Below are 21,074 nucleotides of genomic sequence, written 5' to 3'. Positions count from 1 at the left end.
GGCCACTGAGCATCAGAGGTTTCCACAATTGCCAGTGCACACAGACAGCACACAAAATGGACCCTTGAGTCACTGGCCGTGGTGTTTCCACAAGTACTCTTTGTGAAGTTTTAATTTATAAATTAATTAATTTATAAATTAAGTTAATTAATAAAACTGTTTCAGCAGCCATCGCAGCAAGGACTTGAGTTTTCCCCATCTTTCAGATTGCATTTAAGCAAAAATGGATGTAAAAATAATAATAATATCCTTGGAAGTGATAACAGTCTTGTACAAGTAAGTCTTCATCACAGTCTTCTCCAAAGCCCTTTTGATCTTCTTTCAGACTGTCGTTGCCATGTGACATCCACAAAGTGGGGCAAAGTGGGGCAAACACAGTTATTTAAAACATCGTCTTCTTTACAGAAGCTATCGGATTAGGCTGTTCGAGTTAATCCCATTTAACGTCTCTGGAGGCCCGGCTCAGAGCAGCAGGGCTGACAGGTGCTCTGCATCGCTGGGAGCAAGTGCTCCCACTCCAGCAGGGCACTTGGCACTTGCATAGCCAAACTCCATTCCCTGCTTTCAGCCCTTGCTTTTATACCCGAGGCGAATGGGATCTACAAGGGGCTTTGGTCTACAGTGGGTGAATACAACACCTATTCCATATAGGCCACTACGTATGCTAAAGGTTATTTGCAGGAAGGGGAGCTCTTGTCTTCAGGATGAGCGAGGCTCGAGTTAGTGAGCTCTTGCCTCAGAGATGACTTCCAGTGTTTTGCCCTCGGTGCTTCCTGGTGGGTGAGGCAGTGGTGGCACGTAGCTCCTGTGACAGGAAGAGATGATGACCCTGACGGGTACTGCTGGCCCGGTGGGTACGTGAAGCTGCCCAGTGCATGAGGTCAGTGCAGCAGTGAGCAAAGTATTTATAATGACAGTGCAGCACTGCCCCATGCTGCGTTCCTCAGCGGGCGCTCAGCAGGCCTCCAACATCGCAGCCATGAGCCAGGCGGGTGAGTAAACTCGTCCCGAGTGGCTCCTCTGAAACTGAGGGGGCGGGGGAGGCAGTGGGCGGCCAAGATGGCGGGGGGGGGCACCTCACAACGCCCCCATCGAGAGACTACGGAGACCAGGGCAGGAAAGCATACTTAACGCTTCTTCAGCAGTGCAGTGAACAGAGATGGGCAAACTCGCCCCGAGGCTGCCCCGTTACCCGCCGAGCACAGGCGCCGTGCCCCGCACCCCCCGACTCTGCGGCTGTCTCCGTCCCTGAGGCGGCACGGGGGGCGGGGCTGGCGCGGGAAGGGGCGGGGCCCTCCCGGGCCGACGGGGCCCTTCCGTAAACACCACCCAGCTCTTCCCCTGCCTCCCCCCGTGCGCCGGCACGGCCCATCGCCAGCGCGGGGGAGTCCGCGGGAGCGTCTTCTTGTGTCTCCTCATGTTTCTCCACGCTTAGTGCCTGGGCCTGGGCAGAACGGAGAGACGTGGATAGTTTCTGCCGGGATAGGAGGAGGTTGACCTACGTCCCTTAGGCTAGCTCACCGCTGGCAGGCAGGAAGAGGTGGCGCGCCTCCCCCACGCCGCTGGCAGCGATGGGCGTGCCCGAGGAAGACACTAATAGTCCGGGCTGGGTCTTTAAACCCGGGGGGGGCTGTTCGGGGCCCCGGCGAGCGCCGCGCAGGACGGCCAGAGGGACGGCGGGCAGTGACCGACCGGGGTGAGCAGGGCATGGCAGGGCAGAGCTGCGCCGGCCGGCGGCCGTGCCACGCGGTGGGGTGTGCGGGCACGCACGGGCGCTGAGCCGCGGGGTGAGCCCGGGTCAGGGCTGGCCCGGGGGCTGCCGCCCACCTGTGCGGTGCGGGTGACTGGGGGGCGGCGGGCTGGCCACTCGCTCTGCTGCCCCTGTAGGGCACCCGCTGCAGCAGGTGAGTCCCGCAGTTCCTGCCCTGGGTCGGTAGTGCTCCTTTTGTCCCGTGTCTCATGGGCTTTCGCCGTCCGCTGGCGCCAGCCGGCACAGGGCACATCCGCGGGGTTCCCCCCGTGCAGCCCCGGTCCAAGGGGCAAGGGCCCCCGTCCTCTCCCCGGGACACGGGACACTGAGGGGCGGGCGGCCGGGCTCGCCTTCGCTGGGGCTGACAGAGAGTTCTCGCTCTCCGCTTCTGCCCTCCCCCCCCCCGGGCCTGCCCTTGGAAACGTTGTTTGTTTTGGTCGGCGAGTGCCAAACTCCTGCCTCTAGTAACTATTAAAAACATGGGGCCGGGGGAGGAGACAGGCAGTAAAACAGATGGAGGAAGAGGAGGAGCCGCCGGCTCCCCTCGGTGTCGCTCCCCCCGTCCCGCGCAGGGAGCGGAGCGGGCAGGGCAGCCACGGGCTCCTCTGGGGGCCGCGGGCAGGGCTCGGGGACACGAACTCATCCCGCTCTTACCGACAGTTTTTAAGCCTTCCTGAAGAGAAGTCGCTGTTCAAAGGGAAGAGCTGCGGAACTAAAAAGCTAGAGGGGAGAAATGCCGGCTGTAAGCTGTGGAAAAACAAGCAAGTGACTCTTAACAAAGGCTCTTTTCTGCTCCTGTGCCGCAAGTGCTGGCAAAGGTGGAGTCAGTGAAAGGGAAACTCGAGCCCAGATGAGATTCAGTCGGTGCCAGGTTGAAGACAGTAAGAATGTAAGCCCAGTAGGATAAACAAAGTTAAGACCTTTATAGTGGTAAAACTAGACTGTGCACTCGTAAGTCCCTGCGTCCATCCACACTTTCTTTGAACAAAGCAGGGCTGTGGAAAACCTTTTCTTGAAGATGGTATCTGAAGGAAAAAACCCAAACTGTTCCAAACAGTCTTTTTCCCCCACCAGGTGCTTCATAAAGTACCTTCTAATGCAATCCTTCAGGAATAAAAAGTGTATGTCCTCTTAAAAGTAATCTGATTTTGCAGTCTTGATTGGTTCTAAGTGATCAGTTGGGTGAAGTGGTGACCATATGAGAGCAGAATGCCTTCAAGCATCTACAATTTTGTATTCATTGTATTTTTAGTAAAAGAATAATTCACAACTGTCTAAACAGCAGCAGAAACATGAGAATTTAGTTCTTCAGTGTTAACTAGAATCTTGGTGTTGCTACATTTAGAAGATACTTTTAGCTTGGTCTCCCATTTAGAGTTTATCATTAAAAAATCTGCAATATAGTAATGAAGGCCTCTATGAAGATACCCAACCTAATAAGAATGTAAACATCAGTAGCTTTTAATGCAGAAGAGTAAAACAGGTTGAAAACACAGGCTGATCCTTTTAATAGAATAGGTAGGATATTAAGTTTTGCATTAAAACAACAGCCTAATATGTAATACCTAATGAACAACTCAAAAAAAAAAACGTATTGTCTATTCAAGATGGTGAGTTACAAAGAGATATTAAAAGAGCTTTCTGAAGTATTTTACATGGCCATTATACTATTTTAAACTTAAAATTACGTATGAAGTTGGTCATTACTAATTCATGAGAAGCTCTGTGCTGCCTACAAAACTATAAGGAAAATCAACTCTTCCAGTGTATGCTATAAAGAAAGGACTGACTCAGTTGTCTGTTGTTGTAACTAATTAGAAATGCCTTTTTTGGTTTGTACTTGCCTTTGATATGCTCAGCAGCTCTATTTTGCCTAAGTGCTTTAGCTGTTAGGCAGCATATAGAAAAAAACCTACAGTTGGCACATCCAGATTCTGCTTGTATATTCATGTATGTTTAGTTTGGTGTGTTTATCTTTTAAGCTTAGAATTTAGCAATAATATTCTGAATTTGCAGCATACACCCATTCTTCCTTCCCATTGTGTTTGAGGCATCCTCCTATGAAATGTATTTACTGTGGCAAAAGATTGCAATAATTTTTGTGTGTCATCCCCTATTGCAGTGTTGAAACTTCTTATTTAAGTTAATCCTTCTGAATTCTGTCAGCTCTGCTATCTGCATGTGTGTATGTATTGTATATGTATATACATACATATATACATATATATATGCATATATTGTATATGCAGATATGGTCCTGTACATCAAGATATGTCTTGGGCCTCTTTGAAAAGCAAGTATTTATTGCCAAAAAAAAATCCTTTTCTGGGACTAGTGTGTAAGGGCTTAATGTATGTAGACTTCTAATTTCTACCTTAACCATTTGCCCTTCTTGGGAATCAAGATTTGAGTGGAAGATGGCAATGCTGACTTGCCTTCATGGCTGGTTTAGTACTTCTCTTAGGAGCACCTTGTAAATCTGAATATTTGTTAGCATTATTCCAGTTTTTAGGAAGTTCTTGGAATGATGATGTATAAATTGTGTGAGAATTCGGGGGTTTTAATGGTCATTTAACTTCTTCCATGTACTTAACACCGGGACTGAAGCAGTAGACTCATCTTGAAGTGCTCGTACTAGGCGAGTGATTTACAAGACTGTGCTGGTTCACTGCTACCAACGTTAATCAAATCTTTCGATGGACCACATGCAACATTAACCTTTTGGAGGTTAGTTATTTATGTGTAAATAAAGGGGTGTTATACGTGATTGAAGCCTGGAAATATTGTGTTCTCATACTGATCCAGAAAAAAACAGTGGGAGGGTAGAGTGAACTTTGCAGGCTCTGTGGGGTTACTGAGTGATTCCACATCAAGAACCTGGAGTGTGTTCGACAGATGGGTTACTTGTCACAACTAGTCTCTGGTCAGCACTGACTTTGAGATCTGTAACACACATTTTAATTGAAGAAATAGTCTCTCTTCTGTAGCATTAACTAGTGATGACTCATTTCTAATTGTACCATAATACAATTCACAAGTCAAAATATCTCAGCCTCCTGGGTTTTTTAGGTTCCCTCGCAACTCTGTCTTGTTTGGTCAGTCCTGTTTTAAATATCTCCTTGTTTTCAGTTGCTTGGTAGAAATTACAGAATTGCTGTTCTAATAAGGGTTATGATGTTAAGGATCACAGGTAATGCTTCAAGTCTTGAATGCATGACCTCTGTGTCCTAGGCTGTCTTCTGTATCCTACTGGCTTCTCCAGCAGGGTAATAAACTATTAGCTGTATTCTTGCTAAAAGGAGCAATTCTTTTCGCAAAGAAACAGCAAGAAGTATGACATAAATAAGGGGCTTAAGTGCATCCTCTTTCCTCTTGGGAGAGGAGGAAGAGTAAACATGCACTTAAGAATTGTTAATCATCTCAATTAACAGGGAAGTGCTCATCAGTGTAATAGCTTGTCAAGTTACAAAGGCCTGTTCAGGATGAGCTGGTACCCAAAAAGTCAAACACTCTAAGCTGTAACTAGGTGCCAGCATAAAGAGATCTTCATTCTTACTACCTTTTGTCTATCCCAGGACCCCACAATATGTTGACTCACATAAGTACACACAAAGATCATCCTTTTATTGCCAAAAGTGGCTTCTTCCAAGTTCAGCAGATGCAGAGTGCAGTATTCTCTGCTACTGGAGTTGATGCAGTTCAATCATAAGTGAAATTATATTAGTTAAATTTGCTGGTGGAAGCCATTTTTGGCTATGTCTCTTCATAAAGTTTACTACAGAATGCTTCCTGGCCATAATTAGAGATGGACAGCTACTTTTGGTATCTGGGCCAAATTCCTTTGGTAGTAATTACATATGACTTCCAGCTTCTCATTTTAATAATATAATTAAAATATTTTTCGCTTCCTGTCATACAGCTATTAATCATCTGTATGACACTGTGCAACTGTCCAAATTTTCTGCAATTGCAGATTATATGCCTGGAAGGGAGTTTCTTTACATAGACAGAAGCACTATGAAGTGTTACACTTCACTAGTGGTTGTCTATGCTAAATATAACGTTAGAGGCTCAGAGTTGCCATTTGACTGAAAACAGAAAACTTATCCACCCTCACCCCTAGGAGGAGAGCTTTTTGGGTCTGTGCCATTGTTGATCTGATTCTGAGCACAGACCCACCTAAAGCAGCAGGCCAGACTTTCAGCTACACCCTGTCAGAAATGTAGTATTCTAAATTACTTGAAAATTCTCCCCCTGCAACTTCTGTGTTTGCTTCACAAATGTTACACTCGGTGCTGTCTGTTTGTGGAAGGAAGCTCATTGCTAAACATCACTTGGTGAAGTCAGATGGGGGATGGTAACATCATGAGATGCCTTTATGGACATTGAAAACTTAGAAAATTCTTGCAACAAGCAGTTTCAGGGGTTACTGTGGGTAGTCTTTAATTTTTTTAAATATAACCAATTTACAGACTATCTCTAACATAATCATTAAGGTATGAAACAGCTGAAGGTACAAAACTTTCTTACAGAACAGGTACAGTTTGCTGGCAGCTGTAGGACTATGCATGTCACGCCAGATCCTTCCTGTAACAGCTGTAACACATTCACAATATAGTGATGAGCATCTGACTGTTTTGAAAAACAAACAAAAAATTAAGTGCTGGTTTTATGGGAATTGTATTTGTCTTTCCAGGTCTCATTTACTGTTGCAGCTAAAGGGAATCAGAATGCCTCTCAATGATGACCAGAACAGTGATTCAGACTCTTCACGCCTCTCGGAAAGCACAGGAGCTTCTAGCGACTCGGAATATTCAAGGCAGAGCTTTAACAGTGATTCTTCCAGCAAACCCAGTTCCCCAGCCTGTAAGCCTGTTTCAACCTTAGCTGCATTGTGCATAGACCAATAAGGCTAACTTATCTTGTTTCTCTTTGCTGTCATGGGTAGAACCTGGGATTCTGAATCTGTTTAAGAGTATTAAGAGAAAGGCACGGGTTTCTCTCTGCTGTGAAGCAGTGCATCTCCCTGTGTGTGGAACACCACCAGCAGCAGTACCCATGGGGGTCTCCCTGGGCACTCCTACCCTTCAGAAAGTGTAAGAAAAGTGTGCCACCGTGAACATCCTATTCTTGAGCTAACCTTGACTTTGATAGCAGTCTCCCACTCAAACAGATATTGCTTTGTGCAAAGGGTGGGTTTCCTCTGTTTGATCCCTGTGCTTAAAAATTAATTCTGTAACTTACAGATTTGTAATACTATATCAAGTTCTATGAATTAATCTCTAATTCACATTTTTCTGTCATAAATATTAGAATCAAATGGAAAACGTACATTTGCACAAAGAAGATAATTTGAGTAATGATAAATAAAACCTTGGTTAAGATGTGGTTCATGTTTGTGTCTGTAAGCAGTCTCAGACCATGCAAACTTTTTACATCTGTGTAAGTGAATCTTACATTAAAACATGTCTTGTTAGTGGAGCTGCAATTGGCAGCTGGCTCTTTGTTACCAGTCTTCCAAATACTAAAGTTAAGTGATAGAATTTTGGGGTTTAGAAACTTTGGGAATTTGCCCTTGCTTTCCAATGTAGTGTTTGTTTTGTTGTTACTGCTTGTTTGTAAAAAATGAGTGTAACTTAGGTTCCACAGAAGGTGAAAGATCTGCTGATCATAAGTGAGGGGTTCTCAAGTCAGTAACTTCAGAACCTTCTCAACAGGCAATAAAACTGCAATATAGCCATTATGTGCTGAGAATTATAATGGACATCTGATATCTGTTATCGACCAATCTTTTGATCTGGTAGATTTTACACAACAGTTAATAGGAAATTTGTGGAATGCAAGATCCTGTTTTAAAGGGGAAATAAAGATACCTTAGTTCAAATGTGTAAACACGAAATTGCTTCACAAAATGTTTTGAGGTTTTTGTGGTGTTACCCCTACACACACCCCTGATAAGCTGGGAGTTTCCTGAGTTAGTGTTTTAAGAAGATATAAAGACCTGGTAATCTTAGGTTGTTTCTTCTAGAGTCCTAGATTTCAATTAGCAAGCAGTAAAATTTCTGTGTTTCAGTATTTTTCAATTGCACTTATCAACTACAGATACTTGGCTTGAATTGATCCTGTTTATTCCAGCAGCAAGCCCTCCCAAGGTTATTACATTTGATGAACTGATGGCAGCTACAAGAAATTTGTCAAACTGGACTCTAGCTCATGAAATTGCTGTAAATGCAAATTTTTGCATAAAACATGAAGACTTCCCACAAAACAGGTAGGAGCCTGAATTTTGCAAAAAGCAGCATTGGTATTGGGAAGAGAAATGAAGGAAGCATGTTCTGGGAGCTGTGATCCACAGCCCAAGGAAGATGTGGTTGCAGGGCATAATATCTGGTGAGGTTTTTCCCAACAAGTGAAGCATCTGAAATAGTTACCAAGGATGAAAGCTAATTGGGAGTCTTTTCTGTATCTAATTGCCTTACTCCACAGCTTTGCAGGCACGGTGAAACAAATTGTACACAAGGCATTTTGGGATCATTTGGAATCGGAACTGAACGAAGATCCTCCAGAATATGAACATGCTATCAAGCTCTTTGAGGAAATTAAGGAGGTAATCCTCCTTCTCCATGTTGTTTTATCAGCTGAGGTCTGAGATCTCTTAGTTCACTGAAGGGTCTGCTTAACTTAGTCAAGCCAACACCTTCAAGTTCTTCCTTTTAAGATAAGCCATGGCTTGCATTTGATAGTATATTTATATTAACCAGGAATATGTCCACAAACACACAGTGGCGTGTTCACTCAGCTTTCACTGCATGATGAGGAGTTGAAAATGATCTCTTTTCACAAAGCTTCACATCTCTGCTAGCCTATTTCCAGAAACATACTGTGAGCTTAGGGCATGAACAGAAGTATAAATGTGACTGCACCTGCCTACTTAGACTTCACTGTTTGATTATCACACAGGTGAGCGTACAAACCTACAATCCTGGCACAATGCTAAATCTTCCAGAATTTTAAGTTAGTAAATGTTTGTTTTACCGGGCAGCCTCCCAGCTTTTGAAGGAGTCTAGTTGTGCACTTGCTTTCTGTTTCACTGACTGAGCATTTTTGGAGAACTGTACTGTGATCCTTTTAACAGTCCTTTTACCCCTGCTACCTTAGATAATGTTCAGTCTTAAAATGTGGGGTTATAGTCTACATATACTTGACATTAGTATTAAAATCCCACTTTCGTGTGTTTACTAAGTGGTTTGGTTTTTATTAATAAGCTTTTCCTTTTTCTTTCCCCCTCTAATTTAGATTCTTCTTTCCTTCCTGACTCCTGGAGCAAACAGGATTCACAATCAAATTTGTGAAGTTCTAGATACGGATCTTATAAGACAGCAGGCAGAACATAATGCTGTTGATATTCCTGGGCTAGCCAACTATATCATCAACACTATGGGAAAGTTGTGTGCTCCAGTAAGAGACAACGATATAAAACAGTTAAAGGCAACTGACAATATCGTGGAATTACTGAGGTTGGTATTGGGGTGAGGTTTGAGGGCTTTTTAGAGGAAAAACCTCTTCCCTGAAAGAGTTCTGGGCAGTGGAAATGGGGGGTAAAGCCTTAACAAGTGTTAAATTGTGTCAGTTTACATAACACCTGTTCTGACACCATGGCCAGATTGTGTATCTTACTTTGTAATGAAATGGGTAGGATACCTCTATGAAATTAGGCAGCTCTGAATATCTAAGCCAACAACTCTTGCAACAATCTGTGTTTCAGAAACTGTTTTTTTCTGTCTTGTTCATCCTTACAAAATGAAAGCAGCACATTTTTACTGTTCCTTCTTGAAGTGGTTGTTGCATTCTTTCTCTGTCAGGCCAAACTTCAAATTAAAAGCTCTTTAGTTAAGATCTTATTGCTTGAATTTGAGTAAAACATTTGCATAAAAGGGCATAAACCACTTTACTGCTCCTTAGGTACACGGAAATATTAAGAGTAAATGCTGGTTGTTCTTCTGTGGATGTATAAGGACCAGGACAGCTGGTTCAGAAGGATTATTTATCTTGGTGCAATCAGGGTGACTAAAAGGTTAAAATCTCTTCGTTTGGACTGAAATTGATGTAGTTCCTGAAAACCTTTCTCTTACAGTTACAGGGTTGTAGCACTTAGTGATGCGACATTTGTCCTGTCTCTGTAACTTAGATCAATCCCTATATACACTGCTCCTTCATGTATTCCAGATGATAGGTAACATATCTGTTACTCTGAAATACCAACGAAGGAGTTTACTTCTCTCAGAAGTTAAAGTGCCAATGTACACATACTTCACATGTGCTGGTTAAAATCAATAGACTAAATTAAACTCCGAGATTTTAAATTCTTCCTTTCAGACAAATATTCCATGTTTTGGATCTGATGAAAGTGGATATGGCAAACTACACAATTAAAAGCCTTAGGCCATACCTCTGGCATAATTTGGTGGACTACGAAAGAACAAAATTCCAGGAAATTCTTGAAGAAACACCAAGTATGTATCGTCCTATATTTAATTCAAACTTTTCTCTAAAAAGAGGACCATTTAAAGACATGCTGGGGAAACCTATAAGTTGCAGTTAACTTAGAGGAAAACTTCAATTTCTTGTCTCTCAGTAATGCAAAAATTTTTTGACAAGCAAGCTACCACTGGGTGATTGCTTAACTTGCTATAACGTTTATTTATCTGTAGTCTGGGGCACTTTCAGACAAACTTATATTTGCCAAACTGGTTGATATCTGAAAAACAAACAGTGACTCTTGCTGTCTGGATGCAGAAGCCCTACATAAGGATGAGACTTTTCTCTCTTTCATGCACAGCAATTTTGTTGTTAGTCTGAAGTAAACATATAAAACCAGTTAGCGTGTCTGAAAATTGGATGGGGTAAGATCAAGTTTTTTAATAAACGAAAGGCAGGCTCTGAACGAAACTTCTTGGATGATGCAAAGTCAACTTGATCCACTATTGTAGGTTTTGTGTCATATGGTTAAATAGTGTTCAGAAATACATCTTCCAAGAAGAATAAGTAAGCTTGCTAAAATCTGGAGCAGGGGCTTCTAAAATGCACTGAGCTCCTGACAGGGCCTGCAGTGTTTGTATACACAGCCTGAGGAAAAACTCTATTAATAGCAAATTAAATGCTTTAAAGAGTTCTATTTCCCTTCACCTCTACTTTTCTGTCCTATGTCCCAACTTAAGTGGCCTCTGAAAAACAGTGCTTTGGGACCTCAAACTTTGATACTTTTTCTACCTAAAAATCTTGTTTGAAATCTAATAATTTATTGCTGGGTTTCTACAAACTAGCTAGAGTATTCAGGTGACCAGTGGAACATGATCAGTGGAAAAAAAGTGAGGGAGGGAATTGACTCAGCTGTTGACTATATTTGAGTCTTCAGAAGTTCAATTCTCTTATGTGTGCAACTCTCTTTTTTTTCTCAAGATAGTGCTTATTTTGATGAAGGCATGCAGTAAATCTGTGCTATTTGCAATGCTTAGGTGCCCTGAATCTCACAACAGAATGGATAAAGGAATCTATAGAAGATGAATTGTCGTCTATTTCTGATGAATCTTCATCGTCCCCTGGTGCTGACAGTAGTTCAAAACCAATTATTAGTCCTACACTGGTGCTAAACAACGGCTACTTGAAACTGTTACAATGGGATTATTGTAAAACAATTCCAGAGGTAAGTGTATTTTTGTGTCTACAGATTTCCAGCTATATGAAATAATTGGTGTAAATAATAATCCCACTATTGAGTGACAATAAGTGGATGTTCTCTTGCACTCCTTAAATTTCTGCACAGTAAATTTGAAATCTGGAGATTATATGCTAGTCCAGTTTCTGAAATTTGAGACAGGCAAGTCAACAACTAGAAAAGAACAAGGTAAAGGTCGTTTTCCCTCTCTCCAATCATAGCTCACCAGCTCCAAACTAAGAGCAGTCTTGGCTGTGGTCAAAGACCGGGCCTTATAGTCATGGTACTCTGTATCTTTAAAAGAACTGACTGTAGCATCCTGTTTTCCTAACAGCAGCAGGAATTCCTGGGATTGCTCTTTGGAACAGAATAAGTAAAAACTTGAAGCCCTCTAAAGCAGATATTTATCCTTTCTCAGTGCATGTTTCAAGAACCAGTGTTCAGTTTTTCCCTCCAAGTCCTGATTACTGACCTCTGCAACTTTCCATAACTTTGCATAAAGCCAGTGTGAAATTTGCCATCAGTCAGGGCTAAAATTTGCATTTGCAGGGAGGGCTTTAGCTACACTTAGGATGGCCTGGCAGAGAATTTACTAAATACATGGGGATGCTCTCGATGCTCTCAGTCCATGGATAGAAGGGAAGCCACCTTATTCTTACCTTTCTGTGAACAGTTTTGAATAAGAGATGCACACAGGTGTCCTCTGGTGGATCTAATTTGCCATGAAGTTGCTACCAACTACAGTTGGATGTTAATGTCCTTGCTGCTCAGTGGAGGGATATGATTAGGATGAACTTTTTTTAACCTAAAATAAGTCACTCCAGCCACATCTCGCTGTGGGAATTACTTATGTTCTTGGTATGATTAACTGGCTTTTTGCCTGTAGCAGGTTATAATATCATTTGCAGAACCTGCTCTGGTGGTTGTCAAGCACAGTTGTTCATCATTATTTGTCAGTTACAAATCCTGGCATTTTTCAAAGGACAGAAATCTAGAAGACTATTCTGTTTGTAACCCTGGTCACTGCAATGTCCTCTGGATCCTCTGGGCAGTCCACATCATGGACTGAATTGCTGGTTGCAGGCTTATCAGCAGTGGTGAGGAGTGAGATGCAATGGCCTCAGTTTCCTCTGCACTGGAGGCATTACTTTTCTTCCCACCACAGGGTTACTTCTGGTATTGTATATAATGCCACTTCATACTATACTACATATTTAGGGTATCTCACCTGCTGTCTCTTCTGGCTTTGCATATTTGTGATTAAAAAGAGTAATGCTTCATGACTGCATCCTAGATATGTCCTTTTCCTGTCTCTCTCCCTCATTGTTCCTAAATGAGTATTATTGTTTCAATTCCAGACTCTATTAACAGATGAAGTTCGTCTTCAGGAGTTGAGAGAAAAGCTCAATCAATTAAAAATCATAGCCTGTATTTCTCTCATAACAAACAATATGGTGGGTTCAGCAATTGTAGATGTGCCTGATTTTGCAGACCAGCTGAAAAGGATCTCTGTTCCTCTTCTTGAAGGCATGAACAAGAAGTAAGGCCTTGTTTTTATCACTTTTATTTTTTGAACAGGAAATAGTTGGAAACAATTCTGATGTCATAGCTTGTTATTAGTAGGAAGATACCAAATTTTAATAATTTATGTATTCCCTTTATAATATAAGTCCACTGTATGTTAGACACATGTTTTCAAAGTTAGATTTTAATAATCTTAATCTTGATGTTGGTGTACAGAATTTGGAGCCTAGTAATAAAGTTCATTCATACACTCCTAATATTGGAGAGACTGTAGCAATACATTCACTAAATTGTCTTGCCAATTGCTTCAAACTTGTAGATAGTTCAAGTTACTTGGTTGCCTATTTCTGCTGCTGCTTGCACTACAAGCAAGTCTGATGTTATAAAATAGTTTTCCACTCTGCTTTTTCTCATGAAATGCTATGCACATGGCCCAGAAAAACACCCAGGCACGAGGGCAAAGTGAACTGGTGCCACTGCTTGCACATTTGGTATTATTTTTCCCCACCATTTGAATCACAATTGGGTCCTTATTTTATTTTCCACGTAGAGATTTTCCTGTATCTGTAGATGTACATAAATCTGCAACAGTAAAAGATAAATTTTCAAAATTCTCTCATTGCAGAGAGCAAGTTGAAAATAAAATGCAAAGGAGACAACTGAGGTCATCTTACAAGCTATGCCACAGAAACTGCAGAAGTTAATGCTTTTCTGTTTCTTCCAGATCTTTTGATTTGAAGGAGGCTCTGAACGCTATTGGTGTCCAGATTTGCAGCAAAGTGAACAAGTCTCTAACTGAAAGAGGTCTTCCCACTCTTAGTGAGGAAATGCAGAGTAATTTAATGGGTCAAATCGCTCATATTGTTGAGAAGAATAATCCTGTCTGTTCCTTGATTGGTTAGTAAGATACTACATAACTGTGTGTTAACTTACTCCCAGCAAGCTTAATCAGCTGTCTAGCTATCTTTTAAGAGCACTTTCTTACTGCAGTAAAATACTGGCTCAACTAAGACTAAGGAAATGTTGTTCACCTATAGATGCTGTTCTTGGTGTGCTGCAGAGCATTTCTAGTTGCAGCTAGAAATAATTCTAAAAGTACTTGTACAGACAAGCCTAGAGAGCCTGGTATTTTGGAGAAGAATTTGGGAAAATGTATGCTATTCAGTATCCTTTCTGTCCGTTCTGGGTTTATCTAACATGTAATAGACTCAAAGGAAAAAAAACCCACTAGGTTTAATGTAACTTGCTGCAGTAGATTTATGCTGCGTCCACCTTGTAGTAGCCAAATTTAAGAAGCTTTCAGTGTTGTTTCCCACGCCAACATAGTCTTGGGAAAGAGTTATTGCTTACATGGTTGGATTTTTTTTGCTGTGTTGATGTGCTTACAAAGCAACTATGGCTTCATCTTGCGTTTACATTTGTTCTGAGCATACTTTCTATTCCGTTTCAGACAAACGAATCCAGCTCTTCTTGAGAAGCTTGCTTGCTCTTCCAGGTGTCCAGAAGTGTATGCCTACTATGCCAGGAGGCCTTTCTGTAATTCAGACAGAGATGGAGTTTGTTGGATCTCAGTATGCAAGCATTGTAAACTTCAATAAAAAAGTGTATGGACCATTCTATGCAAACATACTTAGAAAACTACTTTTTCCTGAGGCACCAATAGAGAAAGCAGAAGCAGAAACAGCTGGCAATTAAAAAATGTACCCTTTTTTTATTTTCCAAGACAGTGGGGAAGTCAGATCTCTAAGAACAGCCTGCGCCGGTGACTGTTGATGAAAAAGGTCTCGTAAAATGTATACAGATAGTTTCTGAGATTCACTGTAAAAAAATTAATTTCAAGGTCAGATATATATATTTTAAGAGAAAAAAGTTTGTTTAATGGATTGTCACTTGTAATAACCAGCGAATTATTAATTTTCATGGCAAACGTTTATTAGGATTTGCAGTGGGAAAAAGCTGGCAAAGTACTTACTGTTTTGCCACCAATAAAACAATGTTATTTTTCAACTCAAATATATTTACATATAGCAGTGCATATTATGCAATGACAAAACAACTGTAGATAAAATGTACTGTGCTTACATTGTATTTTTGTAGAGTTACATCAAAGACAACAATTATGTTTCTGAAAATATTTCGAAGAAGAAAGTATAGCATAACTGCTTCAACCAAACCCAGGTTCATACTAGGCCAAGTTTGGGTACTCCTGCAGTTACTGGAACCAGAACTTTGCCTCTGTTACATTAAGGAATGCCAGTGTTATAAGCTGTTTGCAGTATAGCAGTTACAGAAGCAGCATTCACCACTTCAAGTAGGAATCATTGAGAACTTCTCAACTGTAATTGAGGTTAATGATAAACACATAAGAAACATGATGTTGGGGGGGTGGAGTAAATTTCTGTATATAATGTTTATAAGCATTTTGTTTATTCAGTGGAGGTCATACAGATCTTTAATATGTGTATGTACTGACCTTTGATCTTAATGGATGGGTATTAAGTATTTTTAAGTTAGGTCTTTCTGACCTTTATTCCCAGAAGCACTTAAGGCTGACCTTACAATGTACCACAGAGCACCTCCCCCTTTTATGCCCTCATCCAACAGAATACTAGTCTTTCACAACAGATTCTTAGGTCTGAAAGCAAGAACCCAAATAAATAGTCATTCTTGAAAATGTGATTAGATTCACTTTTATGGCATCTCTGAGAAATGCTGCTGTTTTCTTCAAATTCCTTTGGAATAGGCCCCAATACTTAGTTCCCATTTAAGGCATTGGGAATCTTGCATACAGAAAATTAATAGGCTTGAAATTGAGAAATGTGGAAGTAAACTTCTCCAAGTTTACACAGGCTTTATTTTGCATATTTCAGATTACTGGGATTAGACACTGCTGGAATACATAATATAGACATGTTCTTGTCTATGAAATTGAATAATTTACTTGAAAATGATATTTTAATATATTACCATATAATAGTCCTTTTAAGATGTCATATATAAAAAACCTCAGTGTGGTACAGGTTATAGCTTGTTTTTAATATTTTATATTACAATCTATTTTTTATGAAGAGACAAAAAAATAACCTGTAAAAGCTTAATGTGTCACACAGATTGTATGTGTACATTACTATGTCTATCATAGAGGTCTAAAAAAAACTGGGCATTATTAGCACTGTGGTTTTGTAGTCTGTTTTTACAGGATTCTGTACCCTTTATAGTAAGGGAAATTAATTCTAGTCAGTTGTTTCTCAGTGTCCAAGGACTTTGGTCACATGTACATGATATGGAAAACTTTCTTCAAAATGCCTTTTTAGAAAAATTTCACTAGTGCACTTCTGTTCTAACCCTTGTAAAAACATTGCACAAAATCAAGATGAATACGTATTTTAAAGGGAACTGTCTCCTGGAAAACCTGAGAGAAAGGAACTCTTAGAATATAATAATTGTGCCACTAGTTAAGTCAGGCTTGCTCACATGAATATGGAATTTTGATATGCAATTCACGATCACCAAGAGAAAAATGCATTCCAAAAGCAGTTAGGGGGAATTAAATCTTAGCGATTTGCTACATCTTGAGAAATACCTAAATGATTCTGAGCTTAGTCAAAAGAGGATTTTGTAACATTTGAAGATGATTGCTAATGCGATTATGAACTTTTTATCATAATACTTCATATACATTGTATTGTACAAATTAATATCAAACTATAGATCTTTAAGGAACTGGGAAAGCTGTCATACTAGTTTTTACCAGTAAATACTCAAAAAGTAGGGTTCATCTGTGGGTTTTGGTGATTAAGATAACTTGCAAAGGGCATTTTATAGCATGGCCTATGTTTCAAGTGATTGTTTAATGTTTTTTAATGTTTCAAACATGGACATTGCATCTGTTTAATGTCATATGTTGCATGCTGTTTATGCTGCTGTGGCTGAAATGCACTTGCCTCTGCTCTGAAGTTGTTCTTGTGAAACAAGATGCCATTCTGTAGCAGCTTTCTTTGTTAAAAAAAACAAATATTTGAGGGTTTGGATGCATTAAATTTTGTTTGTGATACCATCAGTGGTGAAAAGTTATTTATATAAACTTTCTTAAATGCTGTGGATTGTTAAATGCCAAAGGTAAATGACTGCACTAATAATATGTTGTGACCCTTTTTCTGTAGCTTCTCGGGAGTGGCTCAAAGGTAGAGGAGTGACTTTAATCCAGCTGCACAAATAACATTCAAAACAGCTGCTTGCTTAAATCTGACTAATTGGAAGAAGAATGTATTTGGTTTGCATGGCAAAGATGGAGGGGTTGGGCTACAGAGGTGGCTTCTGTGAGAAGCTACTAGAAGCTTTCCCTGTGCCTGACAGAAGACTTGCCACGTACTAAACAAATTTTCCAGACTGACTGTGCACTTTAGGCAGGAAACCAAATAGAACTGGTCTGAAATACTGCCTTTATGTTTAACCTGCGCCTTTATGTCCGAGATGCACAGAGTGCAGACCCAACTCCGTAAATGTTACTCACGTGGAAACTGAGCCAGAGCAGACGTGTGTAAGCACTGTTTTCACACTGCTTTTAAAGCATACTTAGCAATTACTATATGTGAACTGGCAAAAACTTACTGCCACGGGAACCTGCAGAAATCACTGATGTTTCTCGTTAATCTTAAACTGGGAAAGATGAGTAGTCCCCTATCTGGGATTTTGGTTTCTCTATAGCACTGGAGAGAGAAAGCAAAAGAGCTTGTAGGTCATCCAGCTACAGCATTCAACATTAAGATAAGAAAAAAAGCAATAACAATGATGATTATAATAATAATAATGATGCTAAAAGCTTATGCCTCGTGTTGCTTTACATGATAAAAATTGCAAGAAATGAGTTTGTACCCCAACTGCTCTGTGTTCCCTCCGGCCCTGCCGCCTCCTGGATCCCCGGCTGCGGCGCCAGGGGGGGCGGTGGCCGGCTGAGGGATTCAGGGAGGACCCCCCCCGAACGCTGCCAGGCGCTAAAGCCCCGCGGGCGGAGCCCGGGCACTGGGAGGGGGGGTCTGGAGAGCCCTCACTGCTTTCAGGCATCGCCCTGCCCGGGCTCCGCGGGCCCGGAACCTTCGGGCGCGGCGCCGGTGCGCGGGGGGACGCACTGAGGAGGAGCGCCGCGGTCCGGGGGTGGCGGGCGGCGATGGAGGCGCTGGGTCTGGGGGCGCTCAGCCCGGAGCAGGCGGCGGCCCCGGTCAACACGGTGGAGGTCAGCGCGGGGGGGCGGGGGAAGGGGCGGCGGGCGCTCCCGGAGCGCGGCCGGGCCGGGCCGGGGTGAGGTGGGGTGAGGGGGAAGGAGCCCGCCTGCCCGCGGTGCGGGACCTGCGCTCGGCTGCTGAGATGCCGCCCCGTCCTCAGCCTCTGCCCGGCCCGTGTCCTGCAAACGTGGGCACAGAGGTTTCAGCCCTTTAAATCCAGCCGATTGCCTCACGTGGGCACAGAGAGGAGATGAGGGCCGAATTTCGAGTCCTTTTGGTTCCACGGGGCTTTTCCTGTAGGAAGAGCACTCCAGGCATGGAGCCTCCGTGTCCAGGGTGCCTGGCGCTGTGTTTTGCCATGAATTCCTCTACGTGCTCCTGCACCGTGAGCTACAGTGTCACACCACAGCCACGCCGTGGCCGCGTGCTCCTTTAGAAATGCTGAGTGTCGGAATTATGAGGTGTTGATGCTCTGTGGATATTACTCTCTGCGGGAGCGGAGTGATGCGACCTCAGTCTGTGCTGTCTGGGTATCTCTCCTCCCAAATCTGGGTTGGGCTCCCCATGCCGTGGTGAGAGAAGATGGGGCTGATTTTTAAAGAGATGTTCCCTGTGATCATTAAAGAATATAAATAGGGGAAAGTCTGTAGGAACCTTGATACGCTTAGCACTCGTCAACCTTGCTGAATCTTTGTAGGATTCAGGGTTCTGGTGGGTTTTACAGAGACTTGTGTCTACAAGTGCTGCTCCCAGGACTGAGGTTCTTGCTTGTATTTTGTAAAGTAAAAGTCATAGGAAGTCTTCCCTTCCTAGGAATATAATTTACAGTGTTGACAAAAGCAATGCTAGTTGATCTTAAATGAGGACATAGTATTAAGGAATTTTCTAAGAAATATATATTCTCACAGAAGTTGCCCTTGGAAAAGGCAGTGTGCTGAATAAATATTACTCAGTGCATCCTGAGTAAATATTGCATAGCACATATGGCTTACTAAGATGATCCAGGTCATTTTTATCCATCTATGTTGGCTTTAGAGAGTCTTCTTTTTTTTTTTTTTCCTAAGGGGATCTGATTTGAAGTAATATTAGTGACTAAAACCCAATAATAATAATAAAACAAACAGACAAAAAAGCTCAAGCATCTGAGGTGTTTGGTTACTCTTTGGAAAGATATTTCAAACTGTTTTTTGTTTTCAGGAAAAATGGAGACTTCTTCCAGCATTTCTAAAGGTTAGTGATACACACTTATTTTGTGGCATGAGTGCTTCACCTCCATTCTAACTTTACATTTCCCTCTTCTAGCTTTTGCTGTTTTTCGCTATTCCCAGAATATCTGTCCTCACCTTTTGTGTGGATTTCACAATTATTATTTTTTTTTTTTAGTTCTCTGCAGTTCTGGATAAACTCATTCCATAGATCAGTTTCCTTGTTAATTTACTGATTATTTTGTGGACGCATCCTCTTAGAGCTTTGCATATTTATGTGGCTGTTCTCAATGAACAGTGTATATGTGTAATGGTTCCAGATTATTTTACTGTTTTACTGGCACTCAGAGACCCTATTCATGGTCTTTACACAAGACTGTGGTGTCTGGTTCATGGCTGTGTTTGTCATAGGCAGTGTATAACCACAGATGTGGATTCTGCAAGGCTTGAACACATGTTTGTCATCTGAAAGAATTAAGCACAGATCCAAAAGTACCTATAAATGCTTATATCTTAATTTCTGCCCTGTATGATTAACGTTATTGAAGCTAATTTTATTTGCTGCATGCATGTATTTTTCAGGTGAAAGGTCTGGTAAAACAGCACATAGACTCATTCAACTATTTCATCAATGTAGAGGTATGTGCTTACCTGGTGGGAAGAGAGGAGCTTGCAGTACTCAGAAAAGGCACATGGTTCTATTTTATTTTTTTTCCCCTCCAGATAAAGAAAATCATGAAGGCCAATGAAAAAGTTACAAGTGATGCTGACCCAATGTGGTACCTGAAGTAAGCATGAAATGATTTCCATATGAGTAGCAGCCTGCATACTATCTCCTGGGTTTGTTGTTGGCTATAAAATGTTTGTAGGCACTTGTGTAGGTATAAATCAGAGTATATTCCGTGGCTTATCTCTTATTTGATGCAATGAACAATGAGAGACTTAAAGAAGACTCGTGAAACAGACTTAATAACCAGCTGTTAACAATACCTTATGTCACCATTATTCTGTAGTTCAGTAATCTCAGATGACAGATTGGAGTTTCTCTTTGTCTATTTGCAAAGGTAACTTGGGGTTTACTGCATATGCAGGTTAAATTTTAACTAAGTAGACCACAACTCAGATACAATGAGTTACTTTGGGAAGAATCATTGCTCATGATTAATCAGCCTGTACATCAGAAGTTACATTTTTCAGTATATGTAAAATTTTGTTCCCTTCAGGTTGCCTGAAAAACATTTGGCTCATATTGAAACTGTTTGTATTACCTGTTTGTATTACAGGTACCTCAATATCTATGTAGGTACTCCAGATGTGGAAGAAAGCTTCAATGTGACACGACCTGTATCACCTCATGAGGTATTAATGTTTGCATCTGTCTTGTTTGTTTGTTTGAGCTTGGGAATGTCTTGGATAGTAGCTGCATATCATTTTATTTTGAGTACATGCATGCTATGTTAGGTGATACAGTGCCCGCCACCATCACTGTAGAAAGAAACCTCAGCAATTTACACATCATGTAATAAAGTTTTTTGATTTAATTTTTTAATTGTACTTTTTTCTGACAGGTGAATATAGCTGTATTCTGTAGTTCATAGTAGGTGAATTTGAGTGGGTTTCCATGAAAGTGATGAAAAGTACTTCGCTTGCTTAATCTT

At 41.5% G+C, this 21,074-nt stretch overlaps 2 protein-coding genes across 8 annotated transcripts in view; both read left to right on the top strand.

Annotated features, from left to right (window-relative positions):
• The first annotated feature begins 1,556 nt into the window (after positions 1-1,556).
• TCP11L2 (t-complex 11 like 2) lies at positions 1,557-17,046 on the top strand. Of its 7 annotated transcripts, XM_017804875.1 has the most exons (12): positions 1,631-1,696; positions 2,411-2,639; positions 4,361-4,477; positions 6,447-6,616; positions 7,886-8,021; positions 8,237-8,357; positions 9,047-9,267; positions 10,127-10,263; positions 11,266-11,453; positions 12,824-13,005; positions 13,714-13,886; positions 14,440-17,046. In XM_017804875.1, the coding sequence occupies exons 4-12, from the start codon at positions 6,481-6,483 to the stop codon at positions 14,682-14,684; spliced, it is 1,539 nt and encodes a 512-aa protein (XP_017660364.1). In that variant the 5' UTR covers positions 1,631-1,696; positions 2,411-2,639; positions 4,361-4,477; positions 6,447-6,480; the 3' UTR covers positions 14,685-17,046. The 7 variants fall into 7 exon arrangements, with proteins under 7 accessions (XP_017660361.1, XP_017660360.1, XP_017660362.1 ...); XM_017804873.1 differs by lacking the exon at positions 2,411-2,639 and having other exon boundaries at positions 1,586-1,696; XM_017804874.1 differs by lacking the exon at positions 2,411-2,639 and having other exon boundaries at positions 1,606-1,696; positions 4,358-4,477.
• A 1,085-nt stretch (positions 17,047-18,131) lies between these two features.
• Positions 18,132-21,074, top strand: part of POLR3B (RNA polymerase III subunit B) — a 75,439-nt gene continuing 72,496 nt past the window's right edge. The window contains exons 1-5 of the mRNA XM_017804906.1: positions 18,132-18,222; positions 19,409-19,441; positions 19,999-20,055; positions 20,140-20,204; positions 20,700-20,775. Coding sequence (XP_017660395.1) covers positions 18,157-18,222; positions 19,409-19,441; positions 19,999-20,055; positions 20,140-20,204; positions 20,700-20,775 — 297 coding nt within the window. The 5' untranslated portion in view covers positions 18,132-18,156. The remainder of the gene's footprint in view (positions 18,223-19,408; positions 19,442-19,998; positions 20,056-20,139; positions 20,205-20,699; positions 20,776-21,074) is intronic.

This window comes from Lepidothrix coronata, unplaced genomic scaffold (assembly GCF_001604755.1).
Source record: "Lepidothrix coronata isolate B3197 unplaced genomic scaffold, Lepidothrix_coronata-1.0 Scaffold10, whole genome shotgun sequence".
NCBI lineage: Eukaryota > Metazoa > Chordata > Aves > Passeriformes > Pipridae > Lepidothrix > Lepidothrix coronata.
The sequence above is the reverse complement of the archived record's forward strand: the minus strand, read 5'-3'. Positions and strand labels throughout refer to the sequence as shown.

Coding starts and splice junctions, on each gene's coding strand:
- TCP11L2 (XM_017804871.1), top strand. CDS start 1,572: ATGGGCGTGCCCGAGGAAGACACTAATAGTCCGGGCTGGGTCTTTAAA. Junction 8,358..9,046: donor TCTTTGAGGAAATTAAGGAG/GTAATCCTCCTT, acceptor CCTCTAATTTAG/ATTCTTCTTTCCTTCCTGAC. Junction 13,006..13,713: donor CTTGAAGGCATGAACAAGAA/GTAAGGCCTTGT, acceptor TGTTTCTTCCAG/ATCTTTTGATTTGAAGGAGG.